The sequence below is a fragment of the Hylobates moloch genome, unplaced genomic scaffold, assembly GCF_009828535.3.
Source record: "Hylobates moloch isolate HMO894 unplaced genomic scaffold, HMol_V3 SCAFFOLD_8, whole genome shotgun sequence".
In the NCBI taxonomy this organism is placed as follows: domain Eukaryota; kingdom Metazoa; phylum Chordata; class Mammalia; order Primates; family Hylobatidae; genus Hylobates; species Hylobates moloch.
This window is the reverse complement of record NW_026652283.1, coordinates 92,921,290-92,936,341: the sequence shown is the minus strand read 5'-3', so window position 1 is coordinate 92,936,341 and position 15,052 is coordinate 92,921,290. Positions and strand designations below refer to the sequence as shown.

The following is a 15,052-nucleotide window of genomic DNA, read 5'->3' as shown; positions in this document are numbered from 1 at the left end:
TTTAAACATATACTGTTGGCTAATAGTGTTGCTAACTTGAGCTAAGCACTTACTAAAAGGAAGGATGACATCTTCAATTCTTAAAAAAAGAAAATCCAAAAGAAAAAAAGATGAAAAATTTATTGCTGTAAGCCTTGACATGCTTGCTCACCAAGACTGGAATTGCCAGTAGACCCTGGGAGTTTTATTTCCTAAGAAAACCCTCGTCTGGCCCCATGCTAGCTCAGGCTTCATTTGTACACACTCATCAAAGTCTTGTACTTTCCCTTATCATAGTTTTTTTTAAAAAAAATGTGTGTGTGATTTAATTAATCACTGTCTCTCCCACTAGACTTAAATTCCAGGAAAACAGACTTAATCTGTGTTTTCTCTCTGCTGTATCATTAGTTTCTGGCACAATTCTGATACAGAATAGATGCTTGATAAAAATGTGTTGATATGGCTGCTCCTGTCATTGTGTTTGTGACTTTGGCTACTAGAATTTTGTCTCTATTGAACAATCAGGCATTGTGTTGTGAGAAGGAGAAAGCTGAAGCCATTTGGGCTAGCCAATCTGGCCCGGTACTGAGGGTCACCAGAAAATTTAGAGTATTTTGAAAGCTAAATGCTGAGTAAGAGGCTGACACTTAGAACAGTAGCTTTCAATTGACATCTGGGATGGAAAGAGTAAGAGTAAGTTTATTCTAAAAGACATGAGCTAGACCATGGATGCAGGACCAAACACATAATTTGCAGGGTCAAGTACAAAATGAAAATGTGATCTCTTGTTAAATATTTTTACCGAATTTCAAGATGGCAGCATCAGTGCAGGGCCCTGTGTGACTGCACAGGTTGCACATCCATGATGTGCTTGCAAACATCTACAGCTAATTTTAAAAACCTGAACAGAAGTTTGCCATTTTCTTTTAAAAAACTGAGGGTATTTTGTATTAATGGGGGAAAAGAGGCTTTTAAATATCTAGGTGTATTTCTTTTCCCTGCACACTGAGGTTGTCCTCAAAAGAAACTGGACCCTCTGTATCTTTATTCAGTGGGGCTATTCCTATGTTTCCAAAAGATTTAGTAAGGCAGGCTGGTTTGCCGCTCTGTGAACAGTCCTCAACTCTTGCTATACTGCAACATCCAATTGCTCTTCAGCCAAGACCTGGCCTAGATTTGAGGCTCCACAGTCCCAAATGCATGGATTTTGAAGCCCAAATGTGTTCAAATTCCAGTTTCACCAATTATAGTTTAGTGACTTAAAGCAAATTAGCCTTCTTACATCTTCAATTTCCTCATCTATAAAATGGAAGTGATAATCCCTAGACGCATAGAGTAGCTGAGAGGATTAAATAAGGTAAAAAGAAAGGGTTTAGTACAATAAGTGCACAACAAACGAGGAACAGGTGTCCATATACACACTGCATTATCTCTCTGCTTTAGATCAAAGCTGAATGGAGGAAGCGCAGTGCCCGTGAGTCAGGGGACCCCCCACTCCGACCCCTGCTCTCTGTCACTGAACCCTATAAATAGCTTAGCTAAGTCACTGTCTCTCTCAGTCACTATTCGTTAGGGTGAGGAATGAGGGAGTTGTTGCCAGTGGTCCTTTCTGGCAATATCATTCACAGATTTTCTATTCTTTGGGGTTTGGGTCTGAATTTTCAGCATCCTCTCTGAAGAATCACCCCCACCCTGTGCCGGCGTGCGCCCAGCCTTCCCCCAGCCCTCTCCAGGGCGCTGCCCCCTGCCTGCCCTCACTACTCCAGGCGCTGGCCGCGCAGCCCCGCCCCGGAGCTGCCTCCCCGCCTCCTTCCTCCTCCTGCGGGCGAGCAGAAGCCCGCTCGCCCGCTGCCGAGTGGCAGTCACGACTGTGAGGTCGCCAGCGAGGTGGCCGCGGGCGCGGCGGGGCGGGGCAGGGCGCACTCTCCTCCACGCCCGCGGAAGTGCCGGGGAGGTGGGCAGGGCCGGGAGGGAGAGGCGGAGAGGCTGGAGGAGGGCTCGTCGGCGCCTTGGCGAGGATGGGAGTCCCCGGGACCCGGAGCTGAGCAGCCTGGCGCGCGGAGGGCAGGGCGCGCAGGAGGACAGAAGCCTCGCTGTTCCTCCGGGAGCCCAACACCGTTCCCGCGCGGCCACGATGATCCCTCCGAGCGGCCCCCGCGAGGACGGCGTGGACGGGCTGCCCAAGGAGGCGGTGGGCGCCGAGCAACCACCCTCTCCTGCATCCACCAGCAGCCAGGAATCCAAGGTACCGAGCGCACTTGCCCCCAAGAGAACACAAACTCACTCTCTTCTCCTGTCGGTCCAGCTTTGTTTCTCCTCCGATCTAGCACGGGCGTGGGGGTCTGAGACTTGCTAGTTCGCCCAGGGCTGTAGGACTTGAACGTCGGTAGGACCCACTGAGACTTGAACGTCCGGTAGGACCCGCTGCTCACGATGCTGGACCACGTCCCTGTGGACCCAGCCTTCCTGCCCACACATTCACACACGCAATTCATGGTGGCTCCGGGTTCAGAGATCGATTTCTTGCGGGGTGGTGGTTTGGTTTTTTTGTGCTTTGAACCTGCTTGTGTCCAAAGCACGTGTAGGTAGGTATTAGGTGGCTTCTGAAGGCTGAGGGATGGAGACAGCCGAGGGATACTCTTCCAGAAAAGCTTGAGTACTGGGCCAGAAAAGCATGTACGTATCCCAAGGGTCTCAGAGACCTTTTGCTTAACAGGGATCACCCCTACCTTCAGATACCACTCACTAAAAAAGAAAAAGAAGAAGAAAAAGAAAGGGTTTGCCTGCGTTTGTCTGAAAGTTGATGTTCCTCTTGTGAAAGTTAATACTCTAAGAACCTATACTTGCTTTTATGAAAGTTACACTAACACGTATACACAAAACCAAGCCCGCAGCAGTTCTCCTGTCACTGTTACACTTCCTCTGAAAGTCTCGTGGGTGCCAGGCACATGTTTGAAAATCTTGAAAGAGGATAGAGTAAAATGTGGCTGCTGGCAGTGCAATGCCAAATGGCAACTCAGCTGGTGGTGGAAATCCTAAGATGGAGTTTGTAGTTATGTGGATTCTTTTAAGTGTAGAGCTCCTGGCTCTTTATTCTGATTTCATTGTGCGATCCCCAGGCATTTGGGGAATGTGAGGCAGTCCGTGTATACCAGCAAAGGAAAGGGGTTGCCAGTTTGTAGGATAGGGACAGGCCAGATGGGGCAAGGAAGACTGCGATCCTGTCTCTCTTCACATGCATCCCTGGAAGCCATTGATACGATCAGGATGAAAATCACAGCCTGAGTGGCTCTGGGGATTTGGTGTGATACTGGGCACTGTACATTTCCCAGCCCCCTGAAGTTAACCATCAGTGATGGTAATCTAAGCCCGAAAGCTTTACGTCTTATTTATTTTTATTTTTTTCCTGTTACTTACTGGCTGCCAGACCTGGGGTGTGTGTGTCAACTTTTCTAAAACTCGGTTGGAAATGAGGGAAAAAGCCCCAACTTCCAGAGACATTGTGAGGAGTACATGAGAGGCCCTAATGTCCCCCTGGCATACTGTAGGGACTCAATCATGTTTATCCTTTTCCTTCCTGAGATAAAGAGATGGAATCCATCTCATCTCAAATGATCCACTCCAAAGCAATCTGATAACCCATACACATGCACTACCTCTCCTCAGTCAAAAAGTTACTGGGTATCATTGCCTCCCATTGAACGTCAGTCCCCAGAGTGATATAGGTTAGTGGCCATTTTAGAGGAAAGCTAGAATTCTATAAATGAATGTAGCTAAACTCAAGAGTAAAACTAGTATTGAACTTTTTGAATTGGCCTGTTGCTCTGCAGTAGGCGTGTTCTGGAAAGGGCTTAGCATTTGGGCAAACAGTGGCATGGTTCAAATGCATTATATGGATTTGCTATTTATAGATGTCCTAATGGAAATTATTTGGCAGAGCAAAAACCACATATGTAATGCCCATAATTATCCACCAATTTATCTGGCTTATGGTTTTGTACAAATTAGTTTTCCTCAAAGTGGTCTATACACCGGATGTGTGTTTCTACATTCCTAAATTTGATGTCATGGCCTCAGTAAGCTTAATTAGTGGAGATGAACTATGGCAGCCCATGAACCCTAGGAAATTGAATGCAATATTGTATGCCTAAATGTGAATTTTTCTTGGCATAGCATTCATGATATTCTCAAAGGGATCCATGCCCCTTAAAAAAGGCTAAACTGCTAGTATGGAGGAACGTGTGGTAAGGTAAGGGAGTAGGATGGCATGAAACTGGAGGAGAGGAAGGCTCAATGCATTCTATTCTAGGAAGGCCACATGTTAAAGCTTACTGGCGTTTACAAGAATCTTTGACCCTGAGCATGAGAGCTTGGTGAGGAAAATGTGAACAAGACAGTAATAAGCATTCCATCTTACTCTTCCATGAAGTGGTCTTGTTTGTAAAATACCTTGTGGGACAAACATGGTTTAGGTCCCTTTGGCATTAAACTCTCTCAAGGAAGACTTAAAATTACTTTTTTTAAAGACTTAGGTTTTTCTGTCTTATTATAAGAGTAACAAATACTCTTTGTAGATATTTGAACAGTCCAGACATAAATGATGAAAAGAAAAATAAATTAGCTCTTGGTTTACCATCCAGAAGCATCTACTAATAATACTTTGATCTATATCTTATGTCTTTTTAAATCTGTTTATATATTTACATAGTTGGGAGAACAATAGTGAGCATCTACTGAATGTTTACTGTAAGTCAGATACAACCTTAATCTTCACAATAGAAGATTCTGTTAATATTTCTATTTTATGGATAGGGAAGTGGAAGCCAAGAAAGGTTAGATCATTTTCATTGTGAAAATGTATTTTATTATGGAAAATTTTAATATATATAAAAGTAGAGAAAACAGTATAAAGAACTGTCATGGACCTAATCATGTGGCTTCACAATCAATTCATGGACAGTATTGTTTTATGTATTACCACCACCACCACCACCCTACACATACTGGATCATTTTAAAGCAAATTCCAGACATGAAATAACTTCACCCGTAAATATGCTATCAGGTTGCATCTCTCAAGGATAAGGGTTATTTCCATAAACATGACTATAATCCCAATTAGCACATATTTCAGGTGTTTTAAACTAAGGGCCACTATATTCTTCGGAAGCCCACAAATAGTCTTTGGAAAATCTGTGAACAACCTGAACCAGCATTCAAAGTTGTCCGTGTACATGCATATGTGCATCATCTAGGGAAAGAATTTATAGCTTACCTCAGATTCACAAAGGGTCTATAGCTTCAAAGGTTATCTTAACGTCCTTTTTCTCTTTCCTGAGGAAATTGAGGCCCAAAAAGGGGCAGTGACTTGCTTGAGATCACACAGATATTTACTGGCAATACCCTTATCTACAAACCCCATCTTGGACTTTGGTATCCCAGTACAGTTTCCTCGGAGCAAATTTCTGTAAGCACAAGTCATAGTATAGTTTAATGTAATTGTGGATTTTCTTTATGAAATTAGTTGAGTTGAATAAGTTTGAAAGCCACCGATGTATCACACCCTTCTATCTTCCCACTAACTATTTCAGAAAGATGACAGCCTAATTTATTTTTTAAGGGCTTGACAGAGACCATTGAATATAAACAAAATTTCATGTCCTATTTTCCCTTATTTCAATGAATATCTTTTCTCCTACTGACTTATTGACAACACAGAAAGCTTGCTAGTGTCTAATGTGAAGGTTTGGTATAAATCTCTTTGTCATCACTTATATGATACAAGGTCACATTTTGATGATATTGAGGAATTATAGGCTTTGAGGTTGACACACCTCTGTGAACATGCCTAATACCGCAAAGCCTCAGCTTCCTCATGGGGATGCTGATGGGGCTGCTACTACCCAATTGGTGTGGTTTTTGTAAGGCCTAAGAATACGTAATACCCCTGATATGTTCGTTATAAGCATACACAAACATAAACCATCATTTATTTTCTCTATTTATTTCAAATCAGATGACTGCTACCACCAGCCAACCCCAAATGTCATCATTGGAATAATTTCAATAACCACAACTGACATTACCATAATGTAACTGAGTTTACCTCTTTGGGCTTTTAGTTATGCTAATTGATTACAATGAGACTTCACTTCAGCTATTTTGCATCCCCAAGAAGATAAGCCATAGACTCACTGGCATGTGACTTAGATTTTGAAATGGTGCTATAAGCCACCCAGTGCCCTGGTGGAGCCATGGACCAAAATGACCCTCATTCCTGGAGGTTATTTCTGAACCTGGACCACAATCCAACCTATGAAAAAGAAATCTCTAACCATGGAGACATGCCCTGAATCTCCCAGAAAGATTTCTGTGTTCATCTATCAGCAATTATTTTTTGAGTGCCTACTTTGTGCCCAGCATATCTCATACATATTTGTGAAGCTGTTATTAATAAGGAATTTAACTTCTACTCAGGGAAGAAGATGAAAGAAAACGAAACCTTGGCTTTGCATTGAAATCACCAAGGGAACCCAGGCCATTGGCTAGAACCACTAAGTTGAAATCTCTGAGAGAGATCTCAAGCATCAGTATTTTCCATACAGATGCCCACTGAAAACAGAATTAGAATAGTGTATACATAAACCCAAGTTTTGCTTTTTCTTCCACCTAATATTATATGTAAACAGTCTTCCTATACTCTTAAGTAATCAACCACACAAATATTGAAGATAGCCTAATATTCCATTTCATTGTTCTACCACATCAATTTCATCAGTCCCTTCTGATTTCATATTTAGGTTCTTTCCCAGATTTCATACATTTAAAAAGTATTAAAATATACATTCCAATGCATAAATATTTGTATATGTTTCTGATCAGTTTCATGACAAATAGAATTAACTAGGTCTGAGTATAAACACTTCTAAGGTATTTTATTCTCATAACCACAGTGACCTCAGAAAAAGTCGTATTATAGTCTCTTTTTTAGTAAACTTTTCATCGAAGTACATCATCCCCAAAACTGCACACATTAAAAATTTATAGCTTGATGAATTTTCAAAAAGATAAACTCTTGACCTTTGTGTGACCACCTCATAAATCACAAAAAGAATATTACTGACACCCCAGAATCTCTCTTGTACCCCTTTCTAATCACTAACCTCCTAAAGGTAAATAGTATCCTCACTCTAACAACATAAATTATTTGCTCATTTCTGAACTTTTGATAAATCGAATCATACAATATTTTATGCCTGACTTCTTTCACTCAACATTATGTTGAAATTATCTGTGCCATTGTAGGTAGCAATAGTTTTCATTTTTATTACCATATAATATTCCATTATATGAATGGAACACAATTTATTTACCTACTCTACTGATGATGGACATTTGGATTGTTTCTTGTTTTGGGCTGCTATAAGCCATACTGCTATGAACATTCCTTATATATATTCTTTGTGGCACATATGAAGCTCTTCTATTGGGTATATACCTAGAAGTGGCATTTCTGGCTTATAGGGTATACACATGTTCAGCTTTAACATACTTTTCAAAATGGCTGTACCATTCATATTCCTGCCAGCAATGTATAAGACTTCAATCCACTCTTTGTGCTACCATCGTTTCATATTGTCTTTCTCATTTTGGCCATCTAATAAGCAATTAATGGCATTGCAATGTGGTTTTAACTTGTATTTCCCCAATGACTAATGAGCTTAGCAGTTTTTACATGTTTATGGCATTTGATATCTTCTTGTGTAGTTGTTCAAGTCTTTTGCCCATTTTTCTATTGGGTTGTTTCTTATTAATTTGTAGGGGTTCTTCTCATATTCTGGATATGAGAACGTTGAGAGAAAAATGTATTGCAGATATTCTATTCTACACTAAAAAAAAGGCTTACCTTTTTTCTTGTTCACTGAAATTCCTAATTTAATGTAGTCTAATTCGTACATTTTCTCTTCTATGGTTGCGCTTTTTGTGTGCTGCTAATGAAATCTTTGCCTATTCCAAAGTCATATAGATATTCTCCTATTATTATTTTCTAGAATTGTTATTATTTGCTTTCACAGGTGGATTTACAATTCATTTAGAATTGCTTTTTTGGTATGGTGTGAGGTAAGGGTCAAGATTCATTTTGACTATACCACTTTTGCTATCCAGAAATAATTTGACTGTATATGTGGAAGTTTCTACTCTGCCCATTGGCCTCTTTATCTAACCTTCTACCAGTACAGCACTGTCTTAAATGCAATGATTTTATTTAAAAGGTCTTGATATCTGGTAGTGTAAGCCCTGGAGCTTTGCTCTTCTTTTTCAAAACAGATCTGAGTTATTTTTGACTCCTTGCATTTCCACGTGCACTTTGGAATCACCTGATCAATTTGCACAAAAACACCTGCTGGGATTCTGAATGGAACTGCATTGAATCTATAAATCCATGTGGAGAGAATGGGCATGTTCTCACTCCAGAGTATTTGCTTTTGTCAAGTCCCCTAGGACATCATTGAGAGGAACCAAATTTTGTTACTTTTTCAGTTTGGGGTTTACCAAACCAACTTTTGTTGTCTAAATTCAAGCCTCAAATCTATGTGAGGGCAGATCCATGAATAAGAATTCCAAGATAAATATTTTATTACTTATTTATTTTTGTCCACCTTAAGTCTAAACTAAGATTTCTTTATCATCAACCTGAGTTGGTAAGAATTTTGTTTCTAGTTCATTTTTTTCCTTCTTTTTTAGATTCCACTCCACGTAGACATCAAAACCAACCTAGGTTTTTCTTGACTGTGGGAAAATATGCATAACATAAAGTTTACCATTTTAACCATTTTTAAGTGTACAGTTCTACAGCATTAAGTACATTCACATTGTTGTGCAGCCATAACCACCATTCATCTCCAGAACATCTTTATCATCTCCAACTGTAACTGTACCCATTCAACACTAATTACTAATTCCCTATGCCCCTCTTTCCCCAGTCTCTGGCAACTACCATTTGGCTTTTTATCTATATGAATTTGACTATTCCGGGTTTACCACATAAGAGAAATCATATAATATTTGTCCTTTTGTGATTGAATTATTTCAGTTAGCATAATGTCTTCACAGCTCATCTATGTTGTGGCATGTATCAGAATTCTCTTCTTTTTTAAGGCTGAATAATATCCCATTGTATGTATATACTACATCTTGTTTATCCATTAATGCATCAGTGAATACTTGGGCTGTTTCTACCTTTTGGCTACTCTGAATAATGCTGCTATGAAGTGGGTGTGCAAATACTTGTTGAAGTCCCCTCTTTCATTTCTTCTGGGTATATAACCAGAAGTGCAATTGCTGGATCATCTGGTGATTCTATGTTTAATTTTTTGAGAAATTGCCATCCTATTTTCCACAGGGGTTGCACAGTTTTGGATTCTGATGAGTAATGCACAAGGATTCCAGTTTCTCTGCATCCTCACCAACACTTGTTATTTTCTGGGTTTTGTTGATCCTGATGGGTATAAGATGGTATCTCGTGTTTAGTGATGTAGATCATGTTTTTATGTGCTTATAGGTCATTTGTATATCTTCTTTGGAGAAATATCTAGTCAAGGCCTTTGTCCATTTTAAAATTAGATTGTTTGGTTTTTGTTGTTGGATCATAGTATTATAGCTTTTTAACTAGCAAATTTGAATGATGCAGAAGTATTGAATTTTATTATCGTTTTACTTACATTTATTCATTGAAAGGGTTATTTTTCATGCTTTTTTATTACCTGTCTTTTTTGGTATGTGAATTATCTGTTCATGTCCTTGTCCATTCTAATACTGTTTATTCCTTTCCTATTGGTTTAAAAAAAAATATTTAGGCTGGGCGCGGTGGCTCACGCTTGTAATCCCAGCACTTTGGGAGGCCGAGGCGGGCGGATCACGAGGTCAGGAGATCGAGACCACGGTGAAACCCCGTCTCTACTAAAAATACAAAAAAAATTAGCCGGGCGTGGTGGCGGGCGCCTGTCGTCCCAGCTACTCGGAGAGGCTGAGGCAGGAGAATGGCGTGAACCCAGGAGGCGGAGCTTGCAGTGAGCCGAGATCGCGCCACTGCACTCCAGCCTGGGCGACAGAGCGAGACTCAGTCTCAAAAAAGAAAAAAATTATTTATGAATATTAAATTCAACCTTTCAGATACATTGCTAACATTTTCCCAGATTGAAATTTGTCTTTTTTCAATTTTATTACATTTTCAATGTAGAAGTTTCCTTTTTTATGGTTTTAAATGTCTCAAATTTATTTAGCTATGTTTTCTTCTTTTCAGTTATATTTAGAAAGGACTTCCCAACCCTGAGAACAGAAAAATTAAATAACCTGTATCGTTTCTCTAGATCCTCAATATGTACTTTTTGCTTTTATCATTTTCATCCATCTGGAATTTATATCATTATGTAGTATGAAGAAATCTATTTGTTCCCAAATGATGAATCAGTATTTCTAAAACCATTTGTTGAATAATTTATTCTTTTTTCACTGATTTGAAATTTTATGTTTTTTATGTAATAAATGGTAATAGATTCTCTTTTAGAGTTATCTATCATATTCTAATGTTTTGTAACTTTATTTTTGCATTTATTACTGTACTGTACTCTTGTATGACTATTATCATGCTTTAATTATTGTAGCTTAATAATAGAGTTTGATAATTAATAATACAAGTATCCTCTTGGAAGTTTTATATTTATCTGTGCTCAACTTTTTGTTTTCTACCAAATTATAAAAATAATATTTTGAAAGTAATTTCATGAAACTCCTAATATTATTTCAGTGAAATCTTTACAATAATGAAATTTCTTATCCAAAAACATAGTATATCTGTAGTTATTGAAATGCCTGTCTTTTATGCCTCTCATAAATGCTTGAAATTGTCTTCAAATATTCCCTGCCAAAATTTTTTGTTAGCTATTTTCCAAGTGTCTTGGTCCATTCAGGCTGCTAAAACAAAATGTCATAAACTGGGTTTATAAACAACAGAAATGTATTTGTCACAGTTGCAGAAGCTGGAAAATCCAAGATCAAGGCATTGGCAGAGGGTCTGTTTCCTGGTTTATAGATGGAATCCTGTAGCTGTGTTGTCTCGTGGTGGAAGGGGCAAGGTAGTTCTCTGAGGTCTCTTTATAAGGGCACTAATCCGAATCATGAAGGCTCTGCCCTCATGTCCTAATCACCTCCCAAAGGCCTCACCTTTTAATACCGTCATACTGGTGGATTAATTTTCAACAAATGAATTTCAGGGGGACACAAACATTAAGAACATAGCACACGGTATTTTATACTCTGACTTACTATTATGAATTACCATTTTTATATTTTTTTATTTTTTAACTGGTGATAGCTGGCACATAAGAAATTCATTGTTATATTAATTTTATAATCTAAAATCATTTATATTCCATTTCTTATCCATTAATAAATAAATACAATGTTGCTTACTAGTTCAGAGCATGGGCACAGACACAGTTGTGTTCAAATCCCATTGTGCCAGTTTGGGATGCCACTTAACAAGCTTTCCTGTCCCTCACTTTCCAGAGATTCACTGTGCTTTCCATAAAGTGAGCATAATAATGTCCTCTGCAGCATTGCCATTCAACTTAATTAGTGTATGTAAAGTGCTTAAGACAGAGCCTGGCATATAGCAAGTAAATGACAGCTATTATTTTCAGATTATCATAATATGTGAAATAATAATTTTGCCTCTGTAACTATAATTCTCTTTCATTTGGGGGGGAAAGGGAGTGCAGTGGGTAGGGACAGGGGTTTATTGCTGGAGAACTTCCAAAAGTATGGTAAATATTAGAAAGATACCAGGCTGGCACATGACTTAACTTTAAATGCCACTAGTGTTTTACTATACATGTAATATTGTACAGTATTGGTGCTGACAGGTGGCCTTAGCTCTAGCCACTCGAGAAGCCACCAAAAGTACTAATACAGCCTGAGAAAAATCATGTGGTGCACTGCAAATTCAACTTAAAGACAAATTCATTTCCAACTAAGTCATTCCTTAAGATCCCCTTCTACACAAATTCCAGACATCCCACTCATGTTCACAATTAAACTAAGATAGTCTTTCTCATTTTAAAGATAGGTCATGTTCCTAGCTTACGAAGAATTTCCATCAGGAATAGATGTGAAATTGTTTCAGATGACTTTTTGGCAAGTATGGAGGTAATCATGTGATTTTTCTTTTCTTTTTTTTTGTCCTTTGGCCTCTTTATCTGATGGATTATATTAATAGATGTCCTAATATTAAACTTTAAACTCTTATTACAATCCTGGAACAAGTCCTACTTGGCCATGGGGATTTTCTTTTAATAAACTTCTGGGTTTTGATTGCCAATGCTTTATTATTTTTACATCCACATACATAAGGGAGATTGTTCGATAACTGTCACTTTTGTGTTCTTGGTCAGATTTTATTTTTAAGGCTATGCCAAGTTTCAGAAAATGAACTGGGAACATGTCCATGAATGTTTTTATTTTGTTTTTGTATTTTTATGTGTGGAACATTTTATGGAACCCACAAATAATATTCTCTTTGAATGTTTAAAAAAATGCCAATAATATCTAAACCTGTCACCTATCTTAAAACAAAATTTGAAAATTTTTTTCCATTATTAAATTCTATTCCTTTTTTCCTAAATTGGCTTGAGTCAGATTTGTTAACTTGTATTTTACCAGAAAATTATCCATTTTACTTAAATCTTCATAACATCTCCAGATGGGTTATAGGAGGACAGCCCTGGGAACTTCCTTCAGTCTCGTCCCATCTTCCCTCTCTCTGGCAGGATTCCCATGAATTCCATCTTGTTCATACCCTCTTTTATACTTTTCTATTTCTGTGTAACACTGATTCCTTAGATCTGGATTTGAAATCAGAAGCATTAAGCACGAGTGCTCACATCTCTACCTTACCAAAAGAAAGGATCCCTTGCTCCCTCTTTCAATCTCTCACTCTTTCTTGGTTCCCCTCTTACTGCTATAGAAGTTGCTCTTTGATCCCACTGGCAATCTGTCCTCTGCCCATCTTTCAAACATTGTTCTTCCCCAGCATTCTGTTTTTCACCCCCAGCCCTTCTCATGCTTCGTAATCTCTCTGGGCTAAATCTTACTTCTTATTATTTCATCCACCAGCTGAAAACTCCTAAATCTGCATCTAACCCAGATATCACTCTAGTGATCGCCAGACCAATATATCCTGCTACCCTTTGGACAGTCTCTGTTGATGCCCACATCTTAAATTCAAGCTACCCTCAATGGAATTTATCATTCTTGATTCAGCTGTCACCCCATTTCTTCTTCTGTGCTCTCTTTGTTGTTAATTTATTTTTTCTTATGTGCTCTTCCTCTGATGAGCTCCTCCATAGAGAAGCATCATCCATGGAGTCAACCAAGCCAGAAAACTAGAAGCCCTTGATGATCCTAAGCAGGGCGGGCTGAGCAGGGAGGAGGCTGTTTGACAGCAGGTAGAGAGAAGACAAGATGTCTTGCAGCTCCCAGAGCATGCTTCATTTGTCTGAAAATGAAACATGTGCCTGTTGCCTGTTTCTAATGGCCCTCATAGCTGAAGTTACAGCCAGCATGTTTTTCTCAGGTCTGGAAGCAACCGTGACCACAGAATGAAGGACTGAGGTCAGACACAAAGAAAGGAATAAAGAAGGAAGTCCCAGAACACCCCGAGGCTCCCAGGAATGCCACTGCTCCCTTGCCCTTCAAACTGATATCAGGGGAGTGAAAAGCAGCACCAGAGTTCTGTATGCCTCAATAAGATCTCACATTCCCTCCGCTCCCCTCTAACACTCTGTTTTATCAGAACAAGGTGACCTGGAGACCTTGGAAAAGATTCCCATCACACCACTTTCCCAGTAATGTCAATAACTAGAAGCACAAGGCTGCAAGACCCCTTCCTCTCATAGTTTCCTCTCTGAACATATCTGTACATCTGCTAATCCAGCCCATCGTCCAACCTCCCTACAGGTCAATACCCTCCACTCTACTCTCTAGAATTCACTTTTTAGCAAAATCCTCTTTATCCTCAACTTCCTCTCTGATGAGTCCTTCACTTCTTATGCTAATATCTAGTCCTTTCCTTTCTTTCTTTTTTTGAAATAGGGTCTTATTGTGTCACCTAGGCTGGAGTGCAGTGGTACAGTCATGGCTCACTGCAGCCTCAGCCTCCCAGGCTCAAGCAATCCTCCCACTTCAGCCTCCCAAGTAGTTGGGACTACAGGCACATACAATCATGCCCAGCTAATTTTTATTTATTTATTTACTTACTTATTTATTTATTTAGTAGAGATGAGGTCTCCCTATGTTGCCCAGACTAGTTTTGAACTCCTAGGCTCAAGCAATTCTCTCACCTCAGCCTCCCAAAGTGCTGGAATTATAGTCACGAGCCCCATGCCCGGCCCCTGCAGAGCTTTCAGGTGATGGTTGTTTTTTCCTTCATCATGCCTGGTGGCCAGGGAGGCAGCCTTACTGCTGCCTCCAGTTTATTGTCTCTCTTCCCTTAAAACCCACAGCTTTAAAATCCATGCTCTCAGATTCTCCCATTTCCTGCTGTTATCAGCAGTCACCTCCCAATCCCAGGGAGGTCTCGTCTGCTAGAGCCAGGCCTACTCTAATTCACTCCAGCACTATTCCTGTTGTACATAATCCTTTATGATTTTTCACACACTGAAGATGACTCTTCCAAATACCCTGACCTCCTGATCCTTAAACTTTTCTCCTCCTATGATCTTGTCTTCCACCCTCTTCCATATCAGCCACCCACTTCCATAAGCATTCCCAAGACTTCATTCAAACAAGCATTACACCCTCTCTAGAATCTCCCTTTCAAGCTTCCCACTCTGTGGCTACCATCTAATTCTCTTTAGCCTTTCTATTCCAATAGTATTTCAGCCACACCAGAGCATAAAAGCCATTAAATCAGTGAATTTACCCTCCTTTCATTATTCCTCACCCATTTTAGGTTCTTAGATTCTACTTTTCCTTCATTGTAATTACTTCTTTGCAAACACCCTCAGCTCCCTTGC

General features: G+C 39.6%; 1 protein-coding gene across 3 annotated transcripts in view; it reads left to right on the top strand.

Annotated features, from left to right (window-relative positions):
• Nucleotides 1–1,930: 1,930 nt before the first annotated feature.
• STAC (SH3 and cysteine rich domain) overlaps nt 1,931–15,052 on the top strand; it is a 166,990-nt gene continuing 153,868 nt past the window's right edge. For 2 of the 3 annotated variants that reach the window (XM_058442987.1, XM_032162110.2), the window contains exon 1: nt 2,109–2,224. Coding sequence is in view for 1 of the 3 variants with exons in the window: in XM_032162109.2 (XP_032018000.1) it covers nt 2,114–2,224 (111 nt within the window). In the remaining 2 variants the exon portion in view is untranslated. Of the gene's footprint in view, nt 2,225–15,052 lie in introns of all 3 variants that reach the window. The other variant, XM_032162109.2, reaches the window with a different exon arrangement.